The sequence below is a fragment of the Eucyclogobius newberryi genome, unplaced genomic scaffold, assembly GCF_026437365.1.
Source record: "Eucyclogobius newberryi isolate DKJ021-1_F unplaced genomic scaffold, fEucNew1.0.hap1 SCAF_7, whole genome shotgun sequence".
NCBI classification, from domain to species: Eukaryota; Metazoa; Chordata; class Actinopteri; order Gobiiformes; family Gobiidae; genus Eucyclogobius; species Eucyclogobius newberryi.
The window spans coordinates 10,813,681-10,837,071 of NW_027316389.1; the positions used below are offsets into that span (position 1 = coordinate 10,813,681).

The 23,391-nt window shown below is 40.0% G+C and overlaps 3 protein-coding genes across 3 annotated transcripts; 1 reads left to right on the forward strand and 2 right to left on the reverse strand.

Moving 5' to 3' along the window:
• Positions 1–226: 226 nt before the first annotated feature.
• Positions 227–2,047, reverse strand: LOC140349327 (aristaless-related homeobox protein-like). Its single transcript, XM_072435621.1, has 5 exons — positions 1,757–2,047; positions 1,641–1,685; positions 1,402–1,550; positions 695–811; positions 227–616 (listed from the first exon to the last, which is right to left on the reverse strand). The coding sequence occupies exons 1-5, from the start codon at positions 1,971–1,973 to the stop codon at positions 485–487; spliced, it is 660 nt and encodes a 219-aa protein (XP_072291722.1). The 5' UTR covers positions 1,974–2,047; the 3' UTR covers positions 227–484.
• Positions 2,048–5,440: 3,393 nt separating this feature from the next.
• On the forward strand, positions 5,441–11,516 carry slc23a4 (solute carrier family 23 member 4). Its single transcript, XM_072435575.1, has 11 exons — positions 5,441–5,647; positions 6,300–6,440; positions 7,122–7,279; positions 8,035–8,194; positions 8,523–8,704; positions 8,778–8,898; positions 8,968–9,378; positions 9,453–9,617; positions 9,695–9,803; positions 9,879–9,974; positions 10,723–11,516. Exons 1-11 carry the CDS (start codon positions 5,600–5,602, stop codon positions 10,986–10,988), a joined length of 1,857 nt encoding a protein of 618 aa, XP_072291676.1. The 5' UTR covers positions 5,441–5,599; the 3' UTR covers positions 10,989–11,516.
• LOC140349295 (protein FAM180A) lies at positions 11,390–13,364 on the reverse strand. Its single transcript, XM_072435576.1, has 3 exons — positions 13,216–13,364; positions 11,863–11,963; positions 11,390–11,787 (listed from the first exon to the last, which is right to left on the reverse strand). Exons 1-3 carry the CDS (start codon positions 13,292–13,294, stop codon positions 11,464–11,466), a joined length of 504 nt encoding a protein of 167 aa, XP_072291677.1. The 5' UTR covers positions 13,295–13,364; the 3' UTR covers positions 11,390–11,463.
• Positions 13,365–23,391: the final 10,027 nt, after the last annotated feature.

A 23,391-nucleotide genomic window follows, 5' to 3' on the forward strand; every position in this document is an offset into this window, starting at 1 on the left:
CAAGACTAAATAACATTCTAGAAAGGTAGATTTAGTTGTCCCAATAAAGAGAAATTTCTTTTCTACATTGGATTTGTCCCATGCCATTTTGCCTCTGGGGAAATTGTCCATGTGCTACACTTTAGATGAAATCTGAACACATTTCACTTTGGTTTCATATCAAAGACATATCCAGTTTCTTATTTGTTTTGACTGTAAGGTTATGTTTATGCATTTATTTACAATGCACATTAATCAACATGTGTTAGTTCAACATGTAAATGTGCCAGAGTTAGCTATGCTAAGGCTAAGTAGCACAAATGCTGTGAAATTTGAATACATACTTATCATTTTATTAAAATAATAAAATGCCCCTTCAGCAACTTTTATTGAAAATACAGTACATCTATACACAAAAACAATTCCATAAATATTATAATATCAACAAAAACTTTAAAATCATATAAAATGTGTGCATGTTTTTAAAATCATAACCAAGAACATGTCATCTTTTCAAAAGAACATGGATGTTGGTGTGAGGAACAGAGGCCCAGTTTTGGAGGAGCGATGCTGGCGTGGTCTGAAGATGTTCAGGTAAAATACAGGACATCCAGCCGCCCACACGTCCCGGGTGCTTCTGTGAGACAGACGCAGGTGAGTATCAGGCCACGGCAGATTAGCTTTTATGTTTTCAAGCGTTATGGCCGCGTCTTACCTCATAATACAGCGGCTGATGAGTGGCTAAAGTAGCCGTTAGCTGATGGCTGACGTCTTTTATATCTTTTGGTGTCTCCACTTTTCTCCACTTTGCTCTGCGGTTCTGGAACCAAATCTGTAATTGTTGCACAAAAAATACAACACAATAGTCACTAAAAATAAGTTAAGTCAATATAAAAAACACCCTTGCAGCAGAACAGCAGGTTTGTCTACTATAGAGTGTGTGAATTCACATTATATTCTTATTATTAGATTATACCATTATATTGCAAAATCACTTTGGAAAAAAAAGATAACAGTTGCTATAATAAATATTGAGGTGTTCATTTATTTGTTTTTTTGATGTATAATTATTCCATCAACAACGATACAGCTTAAACCTAATACATACGCATGATACTGTTTTTACCACTAATACTTTTTACTGCTTCATGTTTTTAATTATTGTTTTGTCTTCAGCAACGATGTAGAGCTCTGCCAAAGACAAATTACAATAAAATGTATTCTATTCTAATTCAGCTATTACATAACCATTAAAAAATGTATCAATTATTTCAAATAAAACATTTTGTTGCAACCAACAACTTCTTAAATGCAGATTTGTTTTAGCTTTAAACTGCAGTGGAGAAGTGACAGGGAAAAATGGTTGGAAAGGAGACAAACGCATTGACAGACCTAATATGTAATAAAGTGTAGTGATAATACCTGTATGCGTGCCTCTGTGAGCTGCAGGCGGGAGGCGAGCTGGTCTCGAGTGTTCACATCTGGATAAGGAGTTTGCTGGAAAACCTTCTCCAGCTGCTGCAGCTGGAAGGGACTAAATGTGATCCTCGTCTGTCTCCTCTTTCTCTGACCTAAAAGTTAAATGAAAAGTCACATAATATTACCTACATGTTCATGACGTGAATATTATAAACAATTTAGCCACAGACTGTAAGGATTACCTGCACAGGCTTTCACTGTTAATGAAGGCTCCAGTGGTGGTGTGTCTGTGACCACAAAGGACTTTAGACATCAGTGCAGTAAACAATACAAAATGAGTCAAAAACAGCACCCTTACCTGTCCACTGCTTTGAGGTCCATCTATTCTCCACTATTACGGATCTGTTATGACGAATATTGTTGTTTCTAGAACATGTGGGTCTCAGAATCTCCTCTATAGAATGAGACAGTTTCCTTATTGGTGACAGTTCTGCTTGTTGGTCCGTGCTTTGCTCATTGAAGGAAGTGTCCTCGTCAGTCCATGTCCCCAGAATTCCCTCTCCAGACAGCAGCATCTTTAAGACGATGTAGGTTAAAGAATGTCTTACGTTCAAATATAGAAGATTCTCCAGCTGCTCTGTTGGGTGCTCAGAACTTTACAGCGGTGCTGTTCGACCTGCATCACATGCACATTGTGGAGGAGGAGCCAGTGTGGAACATGCTTCTAGGAAACTTCATCAGTTCTGTTTCATTCGAGCTATCTATACTCACTATCTATACTCTATTTTCTTTATCTTTCTGTTCTGTCTGTCTAATTAGATTATGTATTTTTTTTTAAGGTCATTTACCTTTAATAAACACTTGTATTTTAGATTCGGCCATAAATTGATTTGGGAGGATTTTATAGGTTTATTCAAGGTTGATGTTATTATTGCACACTTTTTTTTCTCTTTCTTTTCTCTATGCAGTTCTTATCTTATCTACCTGGCCTCAGAGTGACCTCGTGCACTAGTTCATTCAGAAGACTCACAGTGGAGTGAAGCAACACTGGCTGAAGTAGAAGTTGACTCCTGCTGGTGGGAGAGAGTTGTATCATTATGTCTCCATCTAGTGGTTTTGGCTTTACTACAATAAAACCTGCAGGTTCTAGGGTCAATGGCCTGCTGCAGGACTTGAGATCTTTGTAGTGAGTTTATTGACAGATTGGACTACCCATTGAACTAGAATGCAGTTAAGATAAATACATTTTGAATTTTGCCCAAAAAATTATACAAACGTTATCACTGAACAACACTTTTTTTTTAAGTTTCTAATTGCACTTCCAGTTTGTAATTGATGACATCACACTAGAAAATTACCCAGCAAACACTGAGCAAAAACTCATCTAATGTCAAATATTTGTATTTGTCAAATACAAATATATGAGAGCACCTTTATTTTGTTGAATTAATGTTTAGTTTGTTGTTGTGTTGTGTTGAATGTTGTTGTGTTGTGTTGAATGTTCAAAATAAGTTGGTTTTTTTGAGTAAATTATGCATAAACTTTGACTGGCATTAGTATATCTAATGTGATGAAACGTCCTGTCATTGTATACAGTTTTTTCAAAATATCCTCCACAAATACCTATTTGGTTGGTGTAAAACTATTTTGTCAGTCAAATCAATATTGCTTCAGTATATTACAACTCAATATCTTTAGATATAAATGTCATTATACATTTGTATTGATTTTGAGGAGAAAATTAAGACAGTTTTAGAGGAAAAAAATCTCTTTTTTATTCAGTTGCTATTATTTCATTATTTATTTTACACAAACCCAGTTAGTAACAGCAATATATTCAGCAATATTACAAATAATAGAATATTCTTATAAATTCTATAATGAGACTGTGTGATTGATAAATAAAACATAATTCTCATTACTATGTATTATGGTCTTATCTTGTGATAAGCCTCAGCCTAATTACATCAGTGAATGGTCTGCAGCTCTGGAGTTAAAAGCTCACTGTCCTTCAGCGTTAATGTGGTCATGCGGCTCCGAGACTCTGTTTGACACATATAATGCAAACAACAGAACCAACAGGAGTTGTGAGGAAACACATTTTTCACAATACAGTTTAGTTACGCTTCAGAGATTAGACACACATAAAAAACATGACTCATGAGTGTCACTCTTCACATCTCACAACCTCACTTTGACTTACCAAAAGGTAATAAAATAAAACAAAACACATTTAGTTTTCATGTGTTTCTAAAGAATGATCCGAATCCAATGGTTACCTGACATGTGATGGTCCTCATACAGTCATCGGTCACATGCAGAGCAGACGACCTTATGATGCAAACTCCACCAGATTCATGTGAGATTCATTTCCTTCAACTATTTTCTATTCAACTATTCTATTTTATATTAGCTGTAAGTGATGTTAGTACACGGCTCAAAACTTCCTGGTTGGATTTGGGGAACGGAGAGGGGCCGTGACAGGCGTCTGAACTGCCCGATGTCTGTCTGCACTGGGGACCTGGCATTTACATACGTATTCACATAGTATAATTTCAACAATTTAATTCTACAAAACCTTTGCAAAATCGACTGGTTTAAACTATTCACTCGCACCTTAAAAAGTGGATAAAGGATAAACAAGTCTGTCAGTACTTTTAACTTTAGCCTTTTACTGTTTATATCTTTTTTGTAACGTTTTGTAATTGTCTTCTGTGTTACCTGCCAAGGGACAACAGGGGGAAATTATCTTATTGAATTATATATTATATATGATTATATATTAATTTATTATTTTATGTATTTAATATTTTATGTATTTAATTATTCAATGTTTCACAAGGTTCTTCAATTGAGAATACGTTATTATTTACTATGACAACCGGGCCAACAAGCAGCACAAGGACAACATAATAACACAATCATCATCAACCATTAAAACAGATTTGTATAAAATCATTCTTGATTTGACTTTAGTGCAGAATCAAGCCACAGGCCAGGTACTGTAATGGTTGACGAACTGAATTTCTGATCCAGTACACAACTAGAAACTTTGCAATGGCTTCAAACCGTGCGAGTGACTGTGGAAGGTCAAATACCTTGGGTGAAAAATTCACAAAAAACTGAAACAATGAAAGAAACTCTAAACTTATTCGAGAATGAAAACTAGCACAAAACTTCTAAAAGTACCAAAAAAATCTACAAAACAACAAACCTGAGAAATAAAACCTAAGAAAAAACCTGGAAACTTACAAGTACTAGAATTCTAAAAGTACTGCAAGGTACTACAACGTAGTACTACTACAACGTAGTATTAGAACATAGTACTAACATAGTACTAAAAAAAGAACCACAACGTAGTACCACAATGTAGAACTACAAATACTGCAAATACTACAAGTAGTAGAATAACTAGAATTCTAAAAGTGCCGAAAATACTACAAACCTTAAAAGTCCTACCTGACCTGGAAAACTACAAATCTGTCTAAAATACAGCAAAAATTGCAACTATGACATCAAATTCTGAGAAATATCCACAACAAGACCACAAAAATCTGACAAAAAATACAACCCTTGAAACGTGCCGAAAAACAAGTGTTTCTATAACAACAATAAAGGACTAAAAGAACCAATAGTGCAATAATAATTATGTTCTCCACAATCTCCGCGACCTCTGGCCTATCCTACTGAGTCCTACTTACAGTAATTAGGTCGATGTGGGTATTTATCAAAGTCTAATAATGTTACTTCATTTGCCCTAATACGGCTGTACTACACATTAGGAAACAAAGTTAACATTCTCAGAGCTCATCCCAAATCGCTGTGCACCATGTGATTCTACTGTGAACATGTGATAGTCAACCAGGTTTGCCCTGAAACTGTGCTTGAATTACAAAAGATCAGGGCAGCGGTATTGCTAACATTCTGGTGTTATATACATTTTTAAGCATATAAAGGAGCACACATTAGACGGGAAAGTGTTTAAAGGCTGCTGTGCTTTCTGGATGCTGGTTGGTCAGCTATTACTGCTATAATTGAGTTCACATGAATGCTTGTGGGACTCAACAAATCTAGCAGTCTCGTGTCTAAACTTTGCTCGGTCGGCCTGCCCTCCTCCTCCCAGCTTTCTCTCCTCTGTTTTCACTGATGTGGCTTCAGTTTGAGTCCTGATCCAGGGACTTTCAGTCCAGGCTCCTCCAACATGGCTCCAGAGAAGGACAGCAACGGCCTTGACAATTATGCTTTTGCCGTGAGTATAAATTACTCTCATTTCATCTGCTGCTCTAACAAATTAGGTCACTATTGTTAACCCGCATCATACAGACTTGTCAAGTTATCCAAAGATGGGAACAAACACTTTTTAACATTTCATTTCATTAATAAGAATGCCAACTAGTTAAACGTTAATATTTACATTTTTACTTACGCTGCTTCAACTTCACACTTAAACTGAACCATATAATGTTTGTTTTAAATAAAACCTCATGCGGCAGAGACCCATGGATACATCTGAATGTACGTGTTTACATTCCTGCTCCTCCATGCACTTAATCACATTACTGACGTGACAGGGAAATAGCTCTAACGACATTGTGAATGCTTTTGTCAACCTTTTGTCATGGACCAAGCGCGAGACAATAGCTTTTTACAAAGTCCAAACAAGAAATCAAATTCATGTTTGCACATTGTTCTGTAAAGAGGGTGAGCGTGGAGAGGCCTTTGAAAAAACTGCAGGTAAATATTGTGCCATTCATCGCACTTTCCGTTCGTTTATTTCGAGATCTGTGCTGAAAATGACTTGAATCTGTCGTGGGAAAGTGACGGGGGAAGAAGCACATCCTTTCACATGTCCCATTGCATGTTTACTTTTCCATGTGACTGACATGTCATGGCCATTTAAGCTTGAAGGACATTTCTGCGATCTGCCTGGGACACAACACGGCGACGAGGTGGACAGCTCCGCGGAGGGGGACAACAACAAACTGGCCTACTGTGTGACCGACGTGCCTCCCTGGTACTTGTGCATTATCCTCGGCATCCAGGTATGTAGTTCATCATTCATCTGCACTTTGTTACATAACGATTATGAACTCACATGATGGCCGCTGTTAGAAGTCATGCCACAGGAGAGTTCAGTCGGATTCTAATCTACTAAAACATTTGCAACAAGATATTTCAACAGGTGCTGATACTAAAACAAACTAAACAAATCACATAAATAGTGGTAGATTAGTAGCAGTTGTAGTGTTTGTAAGTTCATACTAGGCAACGTGGGTGTCTAGGCCAGGCATGTCCAAACCAGGGCCCGGGGGCCAAATGCGGCCCTCAAACCAAATTTTGTTGGCCCTCCAGCTTCCTGCTATGTCGGCCCAAACAACAAAAAATAGTACTTTTTACTGTGAAATTGGGGAAATTCAGGCATATTGATGTTATACCAACCTAATATTGATATTCTAGGTCTTATTAAAGGTGTGGAGGCTCATCGCAACTACGTCAAATGCTAAATTTCGAATGATTCACTTTGTCATTCAACAAATTCGACATTGTCAAGTTGTTTGTGGCCCTCTGCCCCGTTTAAGTTTCAAAAAAAAAAGTTTGGACACCCCTGGTCTAGGCTATATCGAGTTTGAAATATTTTACACATACCTGACATACAGTAAAATGCGTTTCGATTGTGAATTTCTTTGCATTTTACTCCTCTCCGACTCCGTTCTCTGCTCTAGCACTGTTTGACTGCGTTCGGAGGCATCATCGCCATCCCCTTGATCCTGTCTCAAGGCTTGTGTCTTCAGCACGATGGCCTCACTCAAAGCCACCTCATCAGCACCATCTTTTTTGTCTCTGGCATCTGCACTTTACTCCAGGTCACGTTTGGCATCAGGTGAACAAATCATGCTTTAAGAACAACAAAAAAATCAATGTTAAATGTTTGCCCCGCGCACAAAAATAAACCCAGTGTGCAGCGGAGCATAGTCGAGCTTTTGTGAATAAAGAAGTGGAACAGAGCACGCGGCTTTACTGATTAACCTGCAAACATAACAGTGCGCTCTATTGCCCCTTTGTAATATAAAATGTCGAACAATGTCAGGGGATTATCCTGGAGGAATTGGAAAAATGCCCAGTCACATTTTTCCAACAGTATTCACGTTTGAATAGTGGAAAAATAACATTGTTGCAGTTAAAGTTTGACAGAATTGACAAGACGGTTGTTATTTATGTCCAAGTTGTATTCCAAGAAGTCTTGTCACTCTGCTTCAGTTCCTTATTTGTGTCTCAGTAGGATTTTTTGGAAAGAATCTGTTGTGCTATTTCATTCGGAATCGAGCACATTCTTCTGGTTTAGCAGAACTGGTGCTTTTTGTCTGTCTCCACGTACCTGATAAGACACCAAGAATGCATAAATCATTGTTGGCAAAAGACGAATTATTCCGGGAAAAACTGACATTATCTGATGAATCAATCTGATGGTAAAAAAAGACGCATTAGAGCAGATAATTACGGTAATTTACTGAACTCTGTGGGTCATTTGCACTAATAGGAGACTCCCTACCTCACATGATTTAAATCTACAGATGTCAAAACTGAGATTCAAAGGGGCCTCTTCATTTACTTCATGTTGTGCTTCTTTATTTTCAGACTCCCAATACTTCAAGGTGGCACATTCACCCTCCTGGCACCCTCAATGGCAATGCTGTCCATGCCCGAGTGGACCTGTCCCACTTGGACCCAGAACGCGAGTCTAGTCAACGCCTCATCCACAGAGTTCATCGAGGTCTGGCAGAGTCGGATGAGAGCAGTAAGTAGATTGTACTCGCGTGACATGTTTTATCACAATGTATGGAGTCACCTGGAGGGAGGTTTAATTGGTTTGATTTGATTTACATTCAGGCAAGTATATCAAAATATCCTTTGTTTTCTTGCTGTCTGTGTGCTCGTAATATTAGCTATGCGTATTTCAAGCTAACACATTGGTCGTTCATGGTAGGTTTTCACAATTAACCGCAGAAGATTTTTCTTGTTCAATGGTAGACAGTTTTAAAGGCTTCCATATTTAAAGATGACATTGTTATGTTCAGTTATCTATTTCTATAGCATAAATAATGTGTTTTGTTTTTGTTTTTCAGCTTCAAGGGTCCATTATGGTGGGGTCACTGTTCCAAGTGTTTGTCGGATTTTCTGGTCTCATTGGCCTCTTCATGCGTTTCATTGGGCCCTTGACCATTGCTCCCACCATTTCTCTCATTGGACTGTCTCTCTTTGACTCTGCTGGCACTAGTGCTGGTAATCACTGGGGCATTTCTGCTATGTAGGTGACTACTTTGAAGATCTGACTCAAATACGTCGCTGTAAATGATGCAATATCATTTGTTTCCCATCAGGACAACATCTCTGATCATTCTCTTCTCACAGTACTTGAGGCACATAGCAGTCCCCTTTCCTTTCTACAGCAAAGCCAAAAAATTGCACACCACCCGTGTATATGTCTTTCAGATTTTGCCTGTACGTACAAAGCACTTTGAAGTATATTTGAATTGGAACTATGATACAAATTGTGTATTATCTCTTCAGGTTTTACTTGGATCGTCCATATCTTGGCTCATCTGCTACATCTTGACCACATACAACGTTCTTCCCTCAAACCCTGCGCAGTACGGTTACCTGGCCCGCACTGATTTAAAAGGGGACGTCATAGCCCAGGCTCCATGGATCAGTTTCCCGTACCCGGGTCAGTGGGGCACGCCCACTGTGAGCCTGGCCGGAGTGGTGGGGATCTTGGCTGGAGTTATTTCCTCTATGATCGAGTCAGTTGGGGACTACCATGCTTGTGCCAGGCTGTCCGGGGCCCCACCTCCACCTAAACACGCCATCAACCGAGGCATTGGCATTGAGGGATTGGGCTGTCTGCTGGCTGGAGCGTGGGGCACTGGAAATGGCACCACATCTTACAGTGAGAATGTTGGTGCTCTCGGTATTACCAAGGTAACGTCCATGTCAGCTTTGGGATTGTTTCAGTAAAATCGACTGTGACAAATGTTTTCTTTCACTGTTCTCAGGTTGGCAGTCGCATGGTGATAGTGGCCAGTGGAGTCCTGATGGTTGTTATGGGGGTGTTTGGAAAAGCAGGGGCTATATTTACAACAATTCCCTCACCTGTGGTTGGGGGAATGTTTATGGTCATGTTTGGTGTCGTCGCTGCAGCGGGAGTTTCAAATCTACAGGTGTGTTTTAAAGATATACGCTTTTTTGGTAATACCTAATCTTGTTTATTCATCTTTTAAAATGTTTTCCCTTTTAGTATGCAGACATGAATTCATCTCGAAATATTTTCATTTTTGGCTTCTCCATGTTTTCTGGTTTGGTAATACCCAACTGGATACTGAAGAACCCTAACACCTTTAATACAGGTATCAAAAAGAAAGAAAACAGTGTCAGTGTGATTTCCAAATGTCTTAATAAACAGATGAATATGATGTGTTCAGGTGTGGTGGAGTTGGACCAGGTCCTGCAGGTGCTCCTGACCACGAGCATGTTTGTGGGAGGACTCTTTGGTTTCATACTTGATAACACAATCCCAGGTATTGTGGACGTAATTATCATCTGTGGGTTAAGCAAAGTAACAGTACAGTGGTTGCTAATGACTGAACTGGATTTCTTTGGATGTTAAGACTGATTAATGCTTCTCCACACACCTCCCCGACACACACGGCAGCCAATCAGAAAGCTTGCAATTCTTGCCGTATCGTGTAAATGCTCCTAAGTCCAAAAGTCACCTTGAGTCGAGGTGCCATGGACTGCAAGGGCTGTGATTGGTTATTCCACATGGACCATATGGAAAACATATTAAATACATCTTAGAACTTTGGCACAGAAATGTTTGCACACAAGCCTTATGTGATAGATCATTGTTCCAGTAAATATATAAATGCAAAATAAAACAGTTTTATTCCCACAATGCACCGGACCACGAGAAGCTCCGCAGAAGCTTGAATGGTTCAGATCTGCGTGAGCTCGAGAGCACGAGACAGAGAAGCATAAATCAGCCTTTATGGGCACCTTGTGAAAATACTAACACATCCCATACCATTTTTACCTCTCGTGTATATTTTACAGATGGGTATATAGCCAATGCCATTCATTCTTCAAATGATCAGGATAGTACTAGTAAACAGCTGGGACTAATTCATATTTCTATGGGTGCACAAATGTCAAATATTTAGGTTACTAGACATATTAACTTAAAACTAACACATTCAAATATATTATTCTACTTTTACAGTACAAACACTGCTTCTGAAATGTTACTAAAAACACTATTCCCACCAGGATCTAAACAAGAACGAGGGATCTTGGCCTGGAACAAGGCTCATGAGGACGACTCCAGTAACACGCTTGAGAGTGGAGAAGTTTATAACCTTCCCTTTGGCATTAACAGTTGCCTGGCCACGTCTTGGCTGCAGTATCTGCCCTTCTGCCCTCGCAGTGTGCCCTGCTCTCTGGAAGGAAGCGGGGCAGACATTAATGCCCTGGAGCCTAAGCAGCCTCTGGGTCACCAACAACCTCCACCCGTCATCATAGGAGTCTCTTTGTGAGCTCAGATCCCACTATCTCACTCTGGGGACAATTCATACAGTATGTATGTTATAAAAGGCAGCTGAGGATGGACCTTTGTCAAAGACAGTGTACTGTAACAACATGGTGCAAACATTCCATACATACAACCTTTTTGTTGAGGATTTTGTTTACTCGCTAAAGGAGAAGGAATACCAAATCCGTATAGTTGCCTCTATTTGGTAATTGAATTTTACTGTAAAGATTTTTTTTAGCTGTTTTTTCTGTTTTCATCAAATTCTTTGATCAAACCAATCTTTTGAATGTGAGGTCCATGAGGAGGGGCCATAGTCAACTGGCCATTCAAAATGTATGAGCAGTGTCTACGTTAAAAAGTCTTGTTTTCATTGTTCCATATTTTGAAAATACCACTGCAGCAGCCTGTGACCAGATGAATTTATTAACTACTATACATCTGTTTATCATAGATTGTTCTGTCCAGTTTATTAATATTACTTATGTCATCAAGTCCTGCTTGAGAGCTTTGTATAAATGAACAAAAGACTGGGCCCATGCCTCTCTCTGATGCGTGCTGCTGGAGTTGGCCATCCTCTGTGTGGTGTACACCAAAGTCAGAAGGGTGCGTTCGAACTCGTCCTGATGCAGATGTCCCTCTGTTTGTGAAATGTGTGAGATGAGCCGCAGGATTTCTGGTAGATGCCTCGGAACAATGTCCTCACAAATGACCTCCAATTTCCTCGCCTGTCGGAGAGAAGCAAGCTCACCATCATCGACTGAAAACTCTCCACTGGGTTCAAAATGTGTGCCGCTCATCAGGATCTAGAAACGAGAACCGTAAATCATTAGATGGTGCGGATTTAAAACCGTGCAAAGACAAAACGGTTTTAACATCACCTCAAACAGGAGATGTGCGTCCTTGGAAGAGCGGTGGAAGACGAGACTGTCTACGGATTCCAGACTTCGCTTTAGTCGACTCGTTGCAGCTGGGAACAGGACTAGGAGTCAAAGTGAGAGCATGATCATCTAAAGGTGTGTGAAGCAAAGCAATATGGACAAATTTCACTGTTCACTGTCTACTGTTGACATGTATCAGTTATCACCATCACGCTCACCTTTGACCACACATGACTTGTATTTAAGGGCTCAGTCATGACCTCAATCTTCTAAAGCAGTTGTGGAGTTACGCCCTCCAGTTAAGCTTAAAGTTCACTCTTGTATTAGCCTCTCCCTTCAAGTTCACTCCTGTATTAGCCTCATTTTCCCCTCGAGCCACAGTGTAATAACCTCAAATTCCCCTCCCAAATCTCCCTCAAATACATTTTCTGAACTAATACTGAATAATTACATGATGCATACCCAAATTTGTTAATAAACACATCTACAAAAAGATCATCGTATATTTTCTATGTGTTATTTACCCAAAATGATAAACATACACAATGATCACTAGACACAAATACACTTACTCAACCATAGCTACATTATAGTACGTGTTTCTCCTCCCCTGCTCGAGAGGAGCCAACATTCCTCTCTGACTGTGCCTACTGGTGTCAAATCAAAAGCATATTATGTTTCAAAGGCTGAGCACTGCATGGTCAGAGAAATAACGCATACAATATTGGCTCATAAAGCAGTTGGCAGCCACAGACAAAATATACTACAGGGGCAGAATAACATAGAAACTGTTCATGCAGAAGTGGATGTTGGATGCATTGTAATTTGTTCAATAGTTGGACGTGTGTAACGCAATTCTCTTATTCCATTCAGTTAGTAGTTTATATATATATATATATATATATACATACATACTACAAAGGCTACTCTTAAACGTTCTTATAAAATAACTGTCTTAAGCTAGCACTGTATGTAAATTGCCTAAGTATCAAAGGTGACTGACAGGTTGTGGCAATATCAGTAGCATCAACTCATTAGTATTTAAAAGCAGATGTAAATAACAGCATTCAACAGTATATACGCTACGTCTTCCTTTTAAAATAATGTGTTTCATTAATTTAAATATAACTTTTCTATTCAATACTTTTTCTAATTTCTATGCCATTTCAATTTGGATATATGGCATCAGAATCAGAACGTAAACAACCGGAATTTTAAATGAGACTAACAGTGATATTTAGGCAAAACACATCGATTGCTGACGATATTACTTGGAGCCCGGTGATAAAATGACTCGTTCTTCGTCCAGTTACAACTAAAATGACACTCCTTCTATTTGCCATTTGTCGTTACCTCGACTCCGACGCCTCGCAGTCCCAAGTCTGATGCAGCAGTGCAGAAGACAGAGCAGCAGCAGCCTCTGGAGCATCATCCTGTCCTCCTCAGCACACACTGTTCTCTCCAGGTCAAACTCTAAACACGCTCCTGCCTCTCATCACACCAGGCGACTCGTCACAGTGCAGTCTAACTCTGCGCACCTTTTCATGCTTCTAAATATGACTCCCTGCGTCTGCCCGCCCCCTCCTCCTCCTCGCACATCTGATCTGTCTTTGCCTCTCTCGCTGAATCTGGGCGTTTTAAAGCTCTCAGCTGGTTATCATCAGCTTCATGCACTCACTCATGTTATAAATCATCATATTTCAAAAAAATACTTTAAATAATGACAGACATCCTTCCTGAGATTCTGATGTTCATTTACCATTCAAGATACACGCTGGTTTCACATTACATTGCCTGTACTAGTTTATTATCTCTCAAAGATGGTTTGTTTTTTGTTATTAATGCGATGAAATAAATAACATTAATAAGTAAATCAACTTCAAGATTACAGCAAGAGAGACCTTTGGTGCCGAGCAGGAACTCCAATGGTTCACAGTAGGATCTAATATCATCTGACTGATACCAGGCTTGTACAAAAGGGCAGCCCTTTCCAGGAGCTCTTTTCCATGAGTATTTTGGAAGAAGATGAATTTTTTAAAGCCACATAAAAACGAACAAATAAACAAACAAACAAACAAACAAACAAACAAACAAACAAACAGTAAGCTGCATAATTGTTAATGATTACACAAAGAACCCTTATGTTTTAGGCACAAAACATGAGCAACAACTATAAAGAGAGACTTTGTTTGCTGCTTGGCAGAAGGCACCGCTTCAACAGCCTTAGGGATGTCAAATAAGAATATAATGATGGAAATGCCCATTATTTTTGTTCATTAAAATGCCAAGCGTTTTCAATATGATGTGTTTAGAGATCAAAATACTATACTAAGTCCTAAAATAGCTCTGGTCAAATTATAACCTCCAACATAACCTCACAAAACTCTTGCTCAAATGAAAGGAAAATGTTATTCTACACCGCACCCCGAAATGTTTCCCCTCTTCCATCGAGAAAGTGACTCATATTTGGACGTCACACATAGAACTGGCTGTCCCTATTGAAAATATAAGGGAGGGCACTTTCTGGTACTGAAATAGTAGTAAAAGTCCTCTATTTTGCTTTTTCCTTCTGAGTCACCTGCCATGACGTGTAGGAATTTGCATATTGAACATTGGCTTTATGCTGCTGGCCCTGTTTGACTGAGGGCCTGGAGGTGACACATACATCCACTCATTCTGGACGGATTTCTTGTGTTATTTTTGACCAAATCAGCATTGTTGATTGAGTCATTTTACATGTTACTTAATCAGCCATACTGTGTGTGGTCAAAACTGATCCTATGTGCATATTTTGTCACATTTGACCATGTGCAATACCGTCATGTTCATGTGCATATAACTGATGGAAATAAGAGTGTTTACTTACCATTAGTATTAGTATTAAGATAAGATAAGATAAGATATTCCTTTATTGTCCCACATGGGGAAATTTCATTGGTGCAACGCAGGTAGACGCAGGTATTATTTAGTCTTATGCTAGCTTTTTTTACTTCACTTTATTTTATTTTTATTTTTTCCTCCATTCCCTATTAAGATATGAGAGGAGTTTTGTTAATAAGAGTTTTGTGTTTTGTTTATAAGGGTTCTTCCATTAAGAGTGTTTTTTTTTTTTTTACTTCCTATAATCTGTCCTTCCCCCTGTATCTACCTGTGTTGTAACACCGAAATTCCCCATGTGTGGACAATAAAGGATGATCTTATCTTATCTTATTTTGTACATGACACTTTCATTTGACAAACTGTCCTCTTTGACATCATAAACAGTTGTTTTTGGTTTTTGGTGAAATTCGATATTTTTCTGAACCAAAATGCAGCAAGAATGAAAATGAGGCCATGTTTGTTTTGGATATTCTCATCTCATCACACAAGTACTAATCACTGAAGGTTGGGGGCACACTGAGTCTTCTTGCAGAGTCTCCTGCAGGGTTCAGGAGCACACTGAGTCTTCTTGCAGAGTGTCCTGCAGGGTTCAGGAGCACACTGAGTCTTCTTGCAGAGTGTCCTGCAGGGTTCAGGAGCACACTGAGTCTTCTTGCAGAGTGTCCTGCAAGGTTCAGGAGCACACTGAGTCTTCTTGCAGAGTGTCCTGCAAGGTTCAGGAGCACACTGAGTCTTCTTGCAGAGTCTCCTGCAGGGTTCAGGAGCACACTGCGTCTTCTTGCAGAGTGTCCTGCAGGGTTCAGGGGCACACTGAGTCTTCTTGCAGAGTGTCCTGCAGGGTTCAGGGGCACACTGAGTCTTCTTGCAGAGTGTCCTGCAGGGTTCAGGGGCACACTGAGTCTTCTTGCAGAGTGTCCTGCAGGGTTCAGTAGCAAACTGAGTCTTCTTGCAGAGTGTCCTGCAGGGTTCAGGAGCACACTGAGTCTTCTTGCAGAGTCTCATGCAGGGTTCAGGAGCACACTGAGTCTTCTTGCAGAGTGTCCTGCAGGGTTCAGTAGCACACTGAGTCTTCTTGCAGAGTGTCCTGCAGGGTTCAGGAGCACACTGAGTCTTCTTGCAGAGTCTCCTGCAGGGTTCAGTAGCACACTGAGTCTTCTTGCAGAGTGTCCTGCAGGGTTCAGGAGCACACTGAGTCTTCTTGCAGAGTGTCCTGCAGAGTTCAGTAGCACACTGAGTCTTCTTGCAGAGTGTCCTGCAGGGTTCAGGGGCACACTGAGTCTTCTTGCAGAGTGTCCTGCAGGGTTCAGGAGCACACTGAGTCTTCTTGCAGAGTGTCCTGCAGGGTTCAGGGGCACACTGAGTCTTCTTGCAGAGTGTCCTGCAGGGTTCAGGGGCACACCGAGTCTTCTTGCAGAGTGTCCTGCAGGGTTCAGGAGCACACTGAGTCTTCTTGCAGAGTGTCCTGCAGGGTTCAGTAGCACACTGAGTCTTCTTGCAGAGTGTCCTGCAGGGTTCAGGGGCACACTGAGTCTTCTTGCAGAGTGTCCTGCAGGGTTCAGGAGCACACTGAGTCTTCTTGCAGAGTCTCCTGCAGGGTTCAGGAGCACACTGAGTCTTCTTGCAGAGTGTCCTGCAGGGTTCAGGGGCACACTGAGTCTTCTTGCAGAGTGTCCTGCAGGGTTCAGTAGCACACTGAGTCTTCTTGCAGAGTGTCCTGCAGGGTTCAGTAGCACACTGAGTCTTCTTGCAGAGTGTCCTGCAAGGTTCAGGAGCACACTGAGTCTTCTTGCAGAGTGTCCTGCAGGGTTCAGGAGCACACTGAGTCTTCTTGGAGAGTGTCCTGCAGGGTTCAGGAGCACACTGAGTCTTCTTGCAGAGTGTCCTGCAGGGTTCAGGGGCACACTGAGTCTTCTTGCAGAGTCTCCTGCAGGGTTCAGGAGCACACTGAGTCTTCTTGCAGAGTGTCCTGCAGGGTTCAGGAGCACACTGAGTCTTCTTGCAGAGTGTCCTGCAGGGTTCAGGAGCACACTGAGTCTTCTTGCAGAGTGTCCTGCAGGGTTCAGGAGCACACTGAGTCTTCTTGCAGAGTGTCCTGCAGAGTTCAGGAGCACACTGAGTCTTCTTGCAGAGTGTCCTGCAGGGTTCAGGGGCACACTGAGTCTTCTTGCAGAGTGTCCTGCAGGGTTCAGTGGCACACTGAGTCTTCTTGCAGAGTGTCCTACAGGGTTCAGGAGCACACTGAGTCTTCTTGCAGAGTGTCCTGCAGAGTTCAGGAGCACACTGTCTGCTGTCCACTCACAGAGAGGTTCCCTTGCTAACAAAAGCCTACTATCCTTTTGGGATCTGAAAACTGTCTAAATAATGACCTGCACAGACCAAACAGTCTTTACACAGACAGGACAGTCCTGAACAAATAAACCTGAATGTTAGAGCGCCCCCTACAGGAGTCCCAATCACCAGCACAGTTATGCCCCCTGAAGAACTGATTGAAATCAAAAGTCCAAAGTCCTCCCTGTTTATGTCCGTGCAGGAGCTCGGGGCCTAAGCCACTAGTGTGGACCCTTTCTCCTCTTGTTATTGGCCAAATCTAAAACCTAAAGATACATTTTTGTTCAAATAATTAGGAGAGACAAATTGCTATTGGAATTTGGAAGTTCAAATTCTTCGTTCTTGATTATTCTTGATTTATTATCAAGTCACTATTTAGTTGTTTTGTCTGTTTTGACGTTTTTTTCTGGGACTGGGATATGTAAAGGTTGGTAGTTTTTACAGAAGTAGTGGTTAAGATGTGTAGAGTATCCCAGCCTACATTACACGGGCCCTATGTGGGATCGATATGGGCTTCTGTGGGCTTCCAATAAGCGGGTTTGTCCATGGGTTCCATGTTGAGTCTACATGTTTTTCCCACATGGGGCGCATATAAACTCTAAATGGGGTTTATGTTGGCCCCATCTGGTCTACACAGGCCAAACTCATATAGTCCCTACTTTACGTCTCAAACCGAATGCTTGTGCATTATTAGACGGATAAACTATTAGACGGATAAACTATTAGAGTGTGTAGAGTTAAACTAACACCACTCAACAGTGTAACGTACTGCTCCTCGTTTAAATCTTACTGAAACAAAAGATTTACGCTCGACAATCAGACTGAAACAAGCGAAGACACATATTTTATCAGTTGTGCTTCAGAAATGTTGCCACACACATGCCCACATACCCTACTTACATCCTACATGGGGCCCATACTGCACTACCCACATGGGTTGGAAAACCCAAGTGGGGCCCACATGCATTTACCCTCATACAACCCATGCCCACATGCCCCACTTATATCTCATGTGGGGCGCATGCTTACAAGCCCAATTGGGTCTCACTATGGGTAAACCCACGTGGGGCTCAACCCACAATACACAACCCATGTGACACCCACACAGCCCAGACAAAACCCATGTGGGGCCCACAGACAATGTTGGGTGGATTCTACACATTCTATACTGCTATTATTGCTACAGTGTTTGCTACTGAGGCGATGTAATTCTCACAAAGTGTCTATGAAAGATTAGATTAGAAAAATGAGGGGAAGCAGAAGTACAGACATCTGCAGAGTATTGCAGACAGGACATGCCTCAGGAACCATGCCAACATATTTCACTTTTTACTGTTTTAATGCTGTGATAAAAAATAATTTCTGCTAGACTTTGTTTTTACAGCAGACTGTATGTTTGCTTCAAGGTTGTGTTTTCTTATTTTCTTTTTTATTCTAAAGGTATTTTTGAACCATAGGCTTTATTAGACAGGGAAGGAGAGAGTGAAATGGGGGATGAGAGAGGAGGGAAGACATGCAGTGAATTGTCAAAGTCAGGATTCAAACTCATGACTTGGAGCCTGGCATATGTGTGCTGTGCCTAAACCACTGGACCACCGGGCAGCATGTTGAATGATGATTTCACGGGTTTCCTCTTCAGGTTTGGCGCTACACTTCTGCTATGAATGCCTCCACTCAGCAGGCTCCATAAAGTCATGTGGAACTAATGCATCATATAGTTACCAAAACTGCCTTGGAATTTCAGGCATATGTATTTCCAAGAAAAAGGGAAAGGAAATATGTATGTTTTACCAATTGACAATTCAAATCGCTATTTATATTTACACATAATCCATATAAATTCCCAGGCTTCGGCCCTGTCGATGAGGCGGTGGCTGTAATATCTTCAGTTGAATGCAGTAGATATTTGTCTAACTTGGGTCTGGAACATCAGACATTCCTGAGCCCAGACTATTCACTCCACTGCCTTGAATCACATTCTTTCACTTCTTCAGGACACCCCGCCTCTCCAAAAACTCAACACAGTCCAATTGTTTAAGTATGAGCTGGACAGATACATTGTTGAGTAGTGTCACCTTGTGGTTCTTTTACAGAAGTACATGGACAGAATTTAGTTAAGAACGTTTTCACTATCTTTGGGTTACAGCTGAATACATATGGGGGGCAGCTGAAGTTACAGCAAGTTCATGGACGAGTCACAGATCAGGTGCAATATTTGTGCAATATTTGTGAATTTCCCTTTTGAATCAAATGTTTCGTCATAATAATTTTAGACAATCAAATGTAGAATTATGTATTATTATTATTATTATTATCATCATCATTTTCATTATTAGTATTATTATTATTATTATTATAATTATTATTATTATTATTATTATTATTATTATTATTATTACTACTACTACTACTATTATTATGATTGTTTATACTGGTTTTGGATGCATTCGCCATAAACGAAGATCTTGGACTTCAGGTTTTTTGGGCTTAAATTGCTGAGTTAACAACACCACATTTTTATGAGTATCACCTAGTAAATACTATGGGGGAGATGTTATATTAAGTTATTAAGATAACCATAAACTGAGAGAAAACCATTAATTAAATCAGCATTTGCATCTAGATATGCTTAAAGAGTCAGGATCTTGATGACTCTGTGTTGAAACATCAGAACTGAAGGTTTTAAATTGAAAATAAATAAATAAATAAACCTTTAGTCTCACTCATTGTAAGTTCATCATTTACCCACTAGAGGGAAGCATCTATCTGTCGTAGTTTAACGTCAGTCCTGTTATCTGAGTTTGGAGGAAAGCAGAACATCTTTCAAATTTCTGCTAAATGTTTTTATTCAACGCTGTAGAGCTGCATATGATGAAATCATAATCTTTTGTCTCCATCACTCAGTCACCGTGTAACCTCATCATGGCTCAACACACCTGCCTAACCTTTATATTACTATTAATATAACTTCTGCCTATTGTCCTTCTGAGACCAAACCTACTTCATGAGCCCTTTAGCCACATCCTCCCTGAACAAAACCCTCTTCATTAGTAACTCCAGCTCCACAGCTTTAGGCCTCTGACTGGTGCATATATTGTCCATCTGTTCCTCAAAGTCTGGAAGCGTGCACAGGAATGACTGTAATTATCGGCTCAGGGAAGTCAGAGAGCCCAGCAGAACGTGACTTAGAATGAAGGACTGTATCCAAAATGCCACCCAAAATAGTCTTGTGGGAACGCACTGGAGTCTGGCCTCCTCACAATTACAGTTATTTGACAAATGAGCGGTGTTTTGCAGCAAATAATCAGTTGGACTTGACAGTTGAGTGTAAATACGAAGCAGATTGCAAAAGTGTGGGGGAGAATGATAACATTTTTGTGGTGATACAGAAAGATGTTGTGGAAAACATAGAAACTGAATTGAATAAACAGAAATATCACATGTTAAGAGTTACAATTGCAATTTTAGACGGTTTGATATCCTAATTATAAAAAAAAAACATTTGGTTGGAGCGCTATCAAATAAATTCTAAGTCGTTACCAGTTAATTGGCTATACCTAGCAGCAATAATTACAGTAATTCAACAATGATTATTCGTGTTCTCACAGAAAACGTCTCTATGTGTGTGGAAACTGAAAGAAGATGTAACACAAAGTTCAATCACCCAATCATCAGACAATAATGACACGTTTAGTGAACACGAGGCCCCATCCCACCAATAACATGTTACTAATAACTGTAGTGTCCCCAACGGTCAATCATAACTCCTGTCAGTCAAACGCATGACTTAAGTTTGACTCCTTTAAAATGGACCTAACCTCTGTGTGCTTCATGTCATCTTGAGATTTTTATTTAGATATGAGTGCTGAGGGCTGCAGAAGGACAGTGGTTATTATTAAAGTGAACCGTCTGCTTTCTGGACCCATGAGGCATCTGAGGGCAAGACCTCAAGGCTACTCTTCAGTAACAGAATGTTCAGTGTGTCCACTTGTCCATAAATGGTCTCAAACTAAACCGTCTCTTCCTGCATTTTCATCTGTCCAAAATAAAATCTAAAAGCAACTTTTTACGTAAAATATTTGGACCTTTTTTTCTTCAGCTCAGTTAAAATGTATATTGTGATAAATATATAAATAATTCATAAATCCACATAATCAATAGTATTAAAAATGTAGCTGATGCACATGAGTTATTCATTCTTGTCTTATTTATGCTGTTCTGATCATAACCACTTTTTGTAGCCTTTCTTGTGCAGTGTTGCATTTTATTATTTTTCACCCCTTTTTATATCTTAACAAAAGTAAATTCTACTATTCTAGTTGTTTAATGGTTAGATTGAAGACTATTTTAAAATGTATTTATTGAGTTTTGATTGCATATCCCTTCACTTACTGTACTTTTGCGTTATAACAATGCAATTTCCTCATTGTGAGAAGAAAAAAAAGGTTTTCTCGCAAACATGTGTTAATTCAGTCCATTTGCTTGTCTTCATTTGTCTCCGTGCCTCCTGTAGTTAAACCTAAACTGTGCTCAGCGGCTTGTTCCCATGTTGAGGCTCCAGACTCTTAAAGTTCAGGACCATAAGCTCAGCGCCTTCTGCAGCTGAGAGCGTCTCACTTTATTCACCAAAGCACCATAACAAGTCTTGAAAGATATCGACCATCTTTATCATTAGCTGCCCCTAGAATTCACTGATAGGCTTTTTCTTGCTTAGCGTAATATTTGCACACAAGCTCATGTTTCCAAGCCGTTGTCAGATCGCTGAGGAAACGCCACCGATCAATAAATGTCGATGAAATGTTATTTACGCGACTTGTGTTTGACATGCAGTCGATTTTCAAGCGCTTGTTACAATTCTGAAATGGGATCAATATCTGGAGGCTGTTTATTTTTGTTTTTTTTAACCTACAGAATTGTATATACCGTATTTTCCGGAGTATAAGTCGCACCAGCAAAAAAAAATGCATATTAGCTATTGTGAAATGCGGTTGCGAGTGTGAAAATAACAGGTAATATCACATTTAAGTCGCTCCGGAGTGTAAGTATAAGTATATAAGTATAAATATAAATATAAGTCACGCCAAAACTATGAAAAAAAATGAAAATACGGTATATATATATTTTTTATCAGAGAGGAGACAAATGTTTATGTAATGTCGGTGGAAAAAAAAACTTTCTGTTGATTCCTGTGTGAATTTAGTGTTTAAGTGGTTACTGGTGGTAGAGAGGCTAATGCACGGATTGACCGGCCTCCTTCTACCCCGGGGCAGCTGTGACCACTGAAGTAACTTATCACCACCGGATGTAAAGGGAATGAACAATGACAACGTAGCGGGCCTTTCAGAGGCTCGTCGACATCGTGAGACTCAGCACAAATGAAAGAAATTGAGTTTTAATCGTGGCACTTGATATTCTTGTTGAATACGGCTGTCACAAACCCTTTTCTGTACACGTGAAGCCATTTAAACAACACCTTACACTACGGATCTACAGATGCGTTTTCCTTTCCAGCTGCACACTTGGCTCCCATCCTCAACTCACTGAAGGATTCCTCCTCTTTATACTCTTTAGACACGAGGGAGTGGACAGGTTTGAGCCAGATGAAGGTTAACAGCGTATGATGGATGGCACTGCCTGTAGCGATCCCACTTGTTAGTATTGAATCAGGCCTGTGTAATGAAATCATATAATCGGGGGCTGCGCTTTGAGGAAGAAGGCCAAACAGTTGACACAGCAGTGGCATTCCTTCATAAACTACTCTATTTCATATATTGCTCTCAGCTCAAAGCTACAAATCATGTTTTTTTTTATTGGAAGATGAGCAATAATAGGTGTGTTGATGGATGACTAAACTTACCTCAGCGCAGGATATATGGCTTTACTGGAATCGTGATTATGCTTTTAGGGATAATTCCGCAGTCACATGCAAAAACTATTTCCACCCAAACAAGCTGAAGAGGAAAGCCCACTCACTCTGACCACAAGCAGTCAGTGGAGCTAAAAAGAGGCTTTGGTGAACCCTGTAGCCGGCATTTACTGCTTAAGTGGGCTTAGAGTGTGTTCAAAGGGTTAGGGACACCATGAAGGAGACATTATACAGTATAAAGCATAAAAACATGAAACGATTGTAGAAGGATTCTTTTTTAATGCATTTATAATGAATTCAAAAATAACAAATCTATGGACATTTGCATAGAAATCTGGTTCCTCCAAATTTGTTTTTATCCCAGATGTCCTTAAGGATAACATGCTGGTTCTCTTTTTTTTTCTATTCAAAAATGTGCTTTATTATGCAAATATTTGTATTATTTTTTTCAATTG

What these genes read in the sequence shown, in the direction of transcription:
- slc23a4 (XM_072435575.1), top strand. Translation starts at nt 5,600, where the DNA reads ATGGCTCCAGAGAAGGACAGCAACGGCCTTGACAATTATGCTTTTGCC. An exon ending in CACTGGGGCATTTCTGCTAT is followed by an intron (nt 8,705 to 8,777) that starts GTAGGTGACTAC and finishes GTTTCCCATCAG; the next exon opens with GACAACATCTCTGATCATTC. An exon ending in CGGGAGTTTCAAATCTACAG is followed by an intron (nt 9,618 to 9,694) that starts GTGTGTTTTAAA and finishes TTTCCCTTTTAG; the next exon opens with TATGCAGACATGAATTCATC.
- LOC140349295 (XM_072435576.1), bottom strand. Translation starts at nt 13,294, where the DNA reads ATGATGCTCCAGAGGCTGCTGCTGCTCTGTCTTCTGCACTGCTGCATC. An exon ending in TGCGAGGCGTCGGAGTCGAG is followed by an intron (nt 11,964 to 13,215) that starts GTAACGACAAAT and finishes TTTGACTCCTAG; the next exon opens with TCCTGTTCCCAGCTGCAACG. An exon ending in ACGCACATCTCCTGTTTGAG is followed by an intron (nt 11,788 to 11,862) that starts GTGATGTTAAAA and finishes TCTCGTTTCTAG; the next exon opens with ATCCTGATGAGCGGCACACA.
- LOC140349327 (XM_072435621.1), bottom strand. Translation starts at nt 1,973, where the DNA reads ATGCTGCTGTCTGGAGAGGGAATTCTGGGGACATGGACTGACGAGGAC. An exon ending in AACAGTGAAAGCCTGTGCAG is followed by an intron (nt 1,551 to 1,640) that starts GTAATCCTTACA and finishes TTTAACTTTTAG; the next exon opens with GTCAGAGAAAGAGGAGACAG. An exon ending in ATCAGCCGCTGTATTATGAG is followed by an intron (nt 617 to 694) that starts GTAAGACGCGGC and finishes TCTGTCTCACAG; the next exon opens with AAGCACCCGGGACGTGTGGG.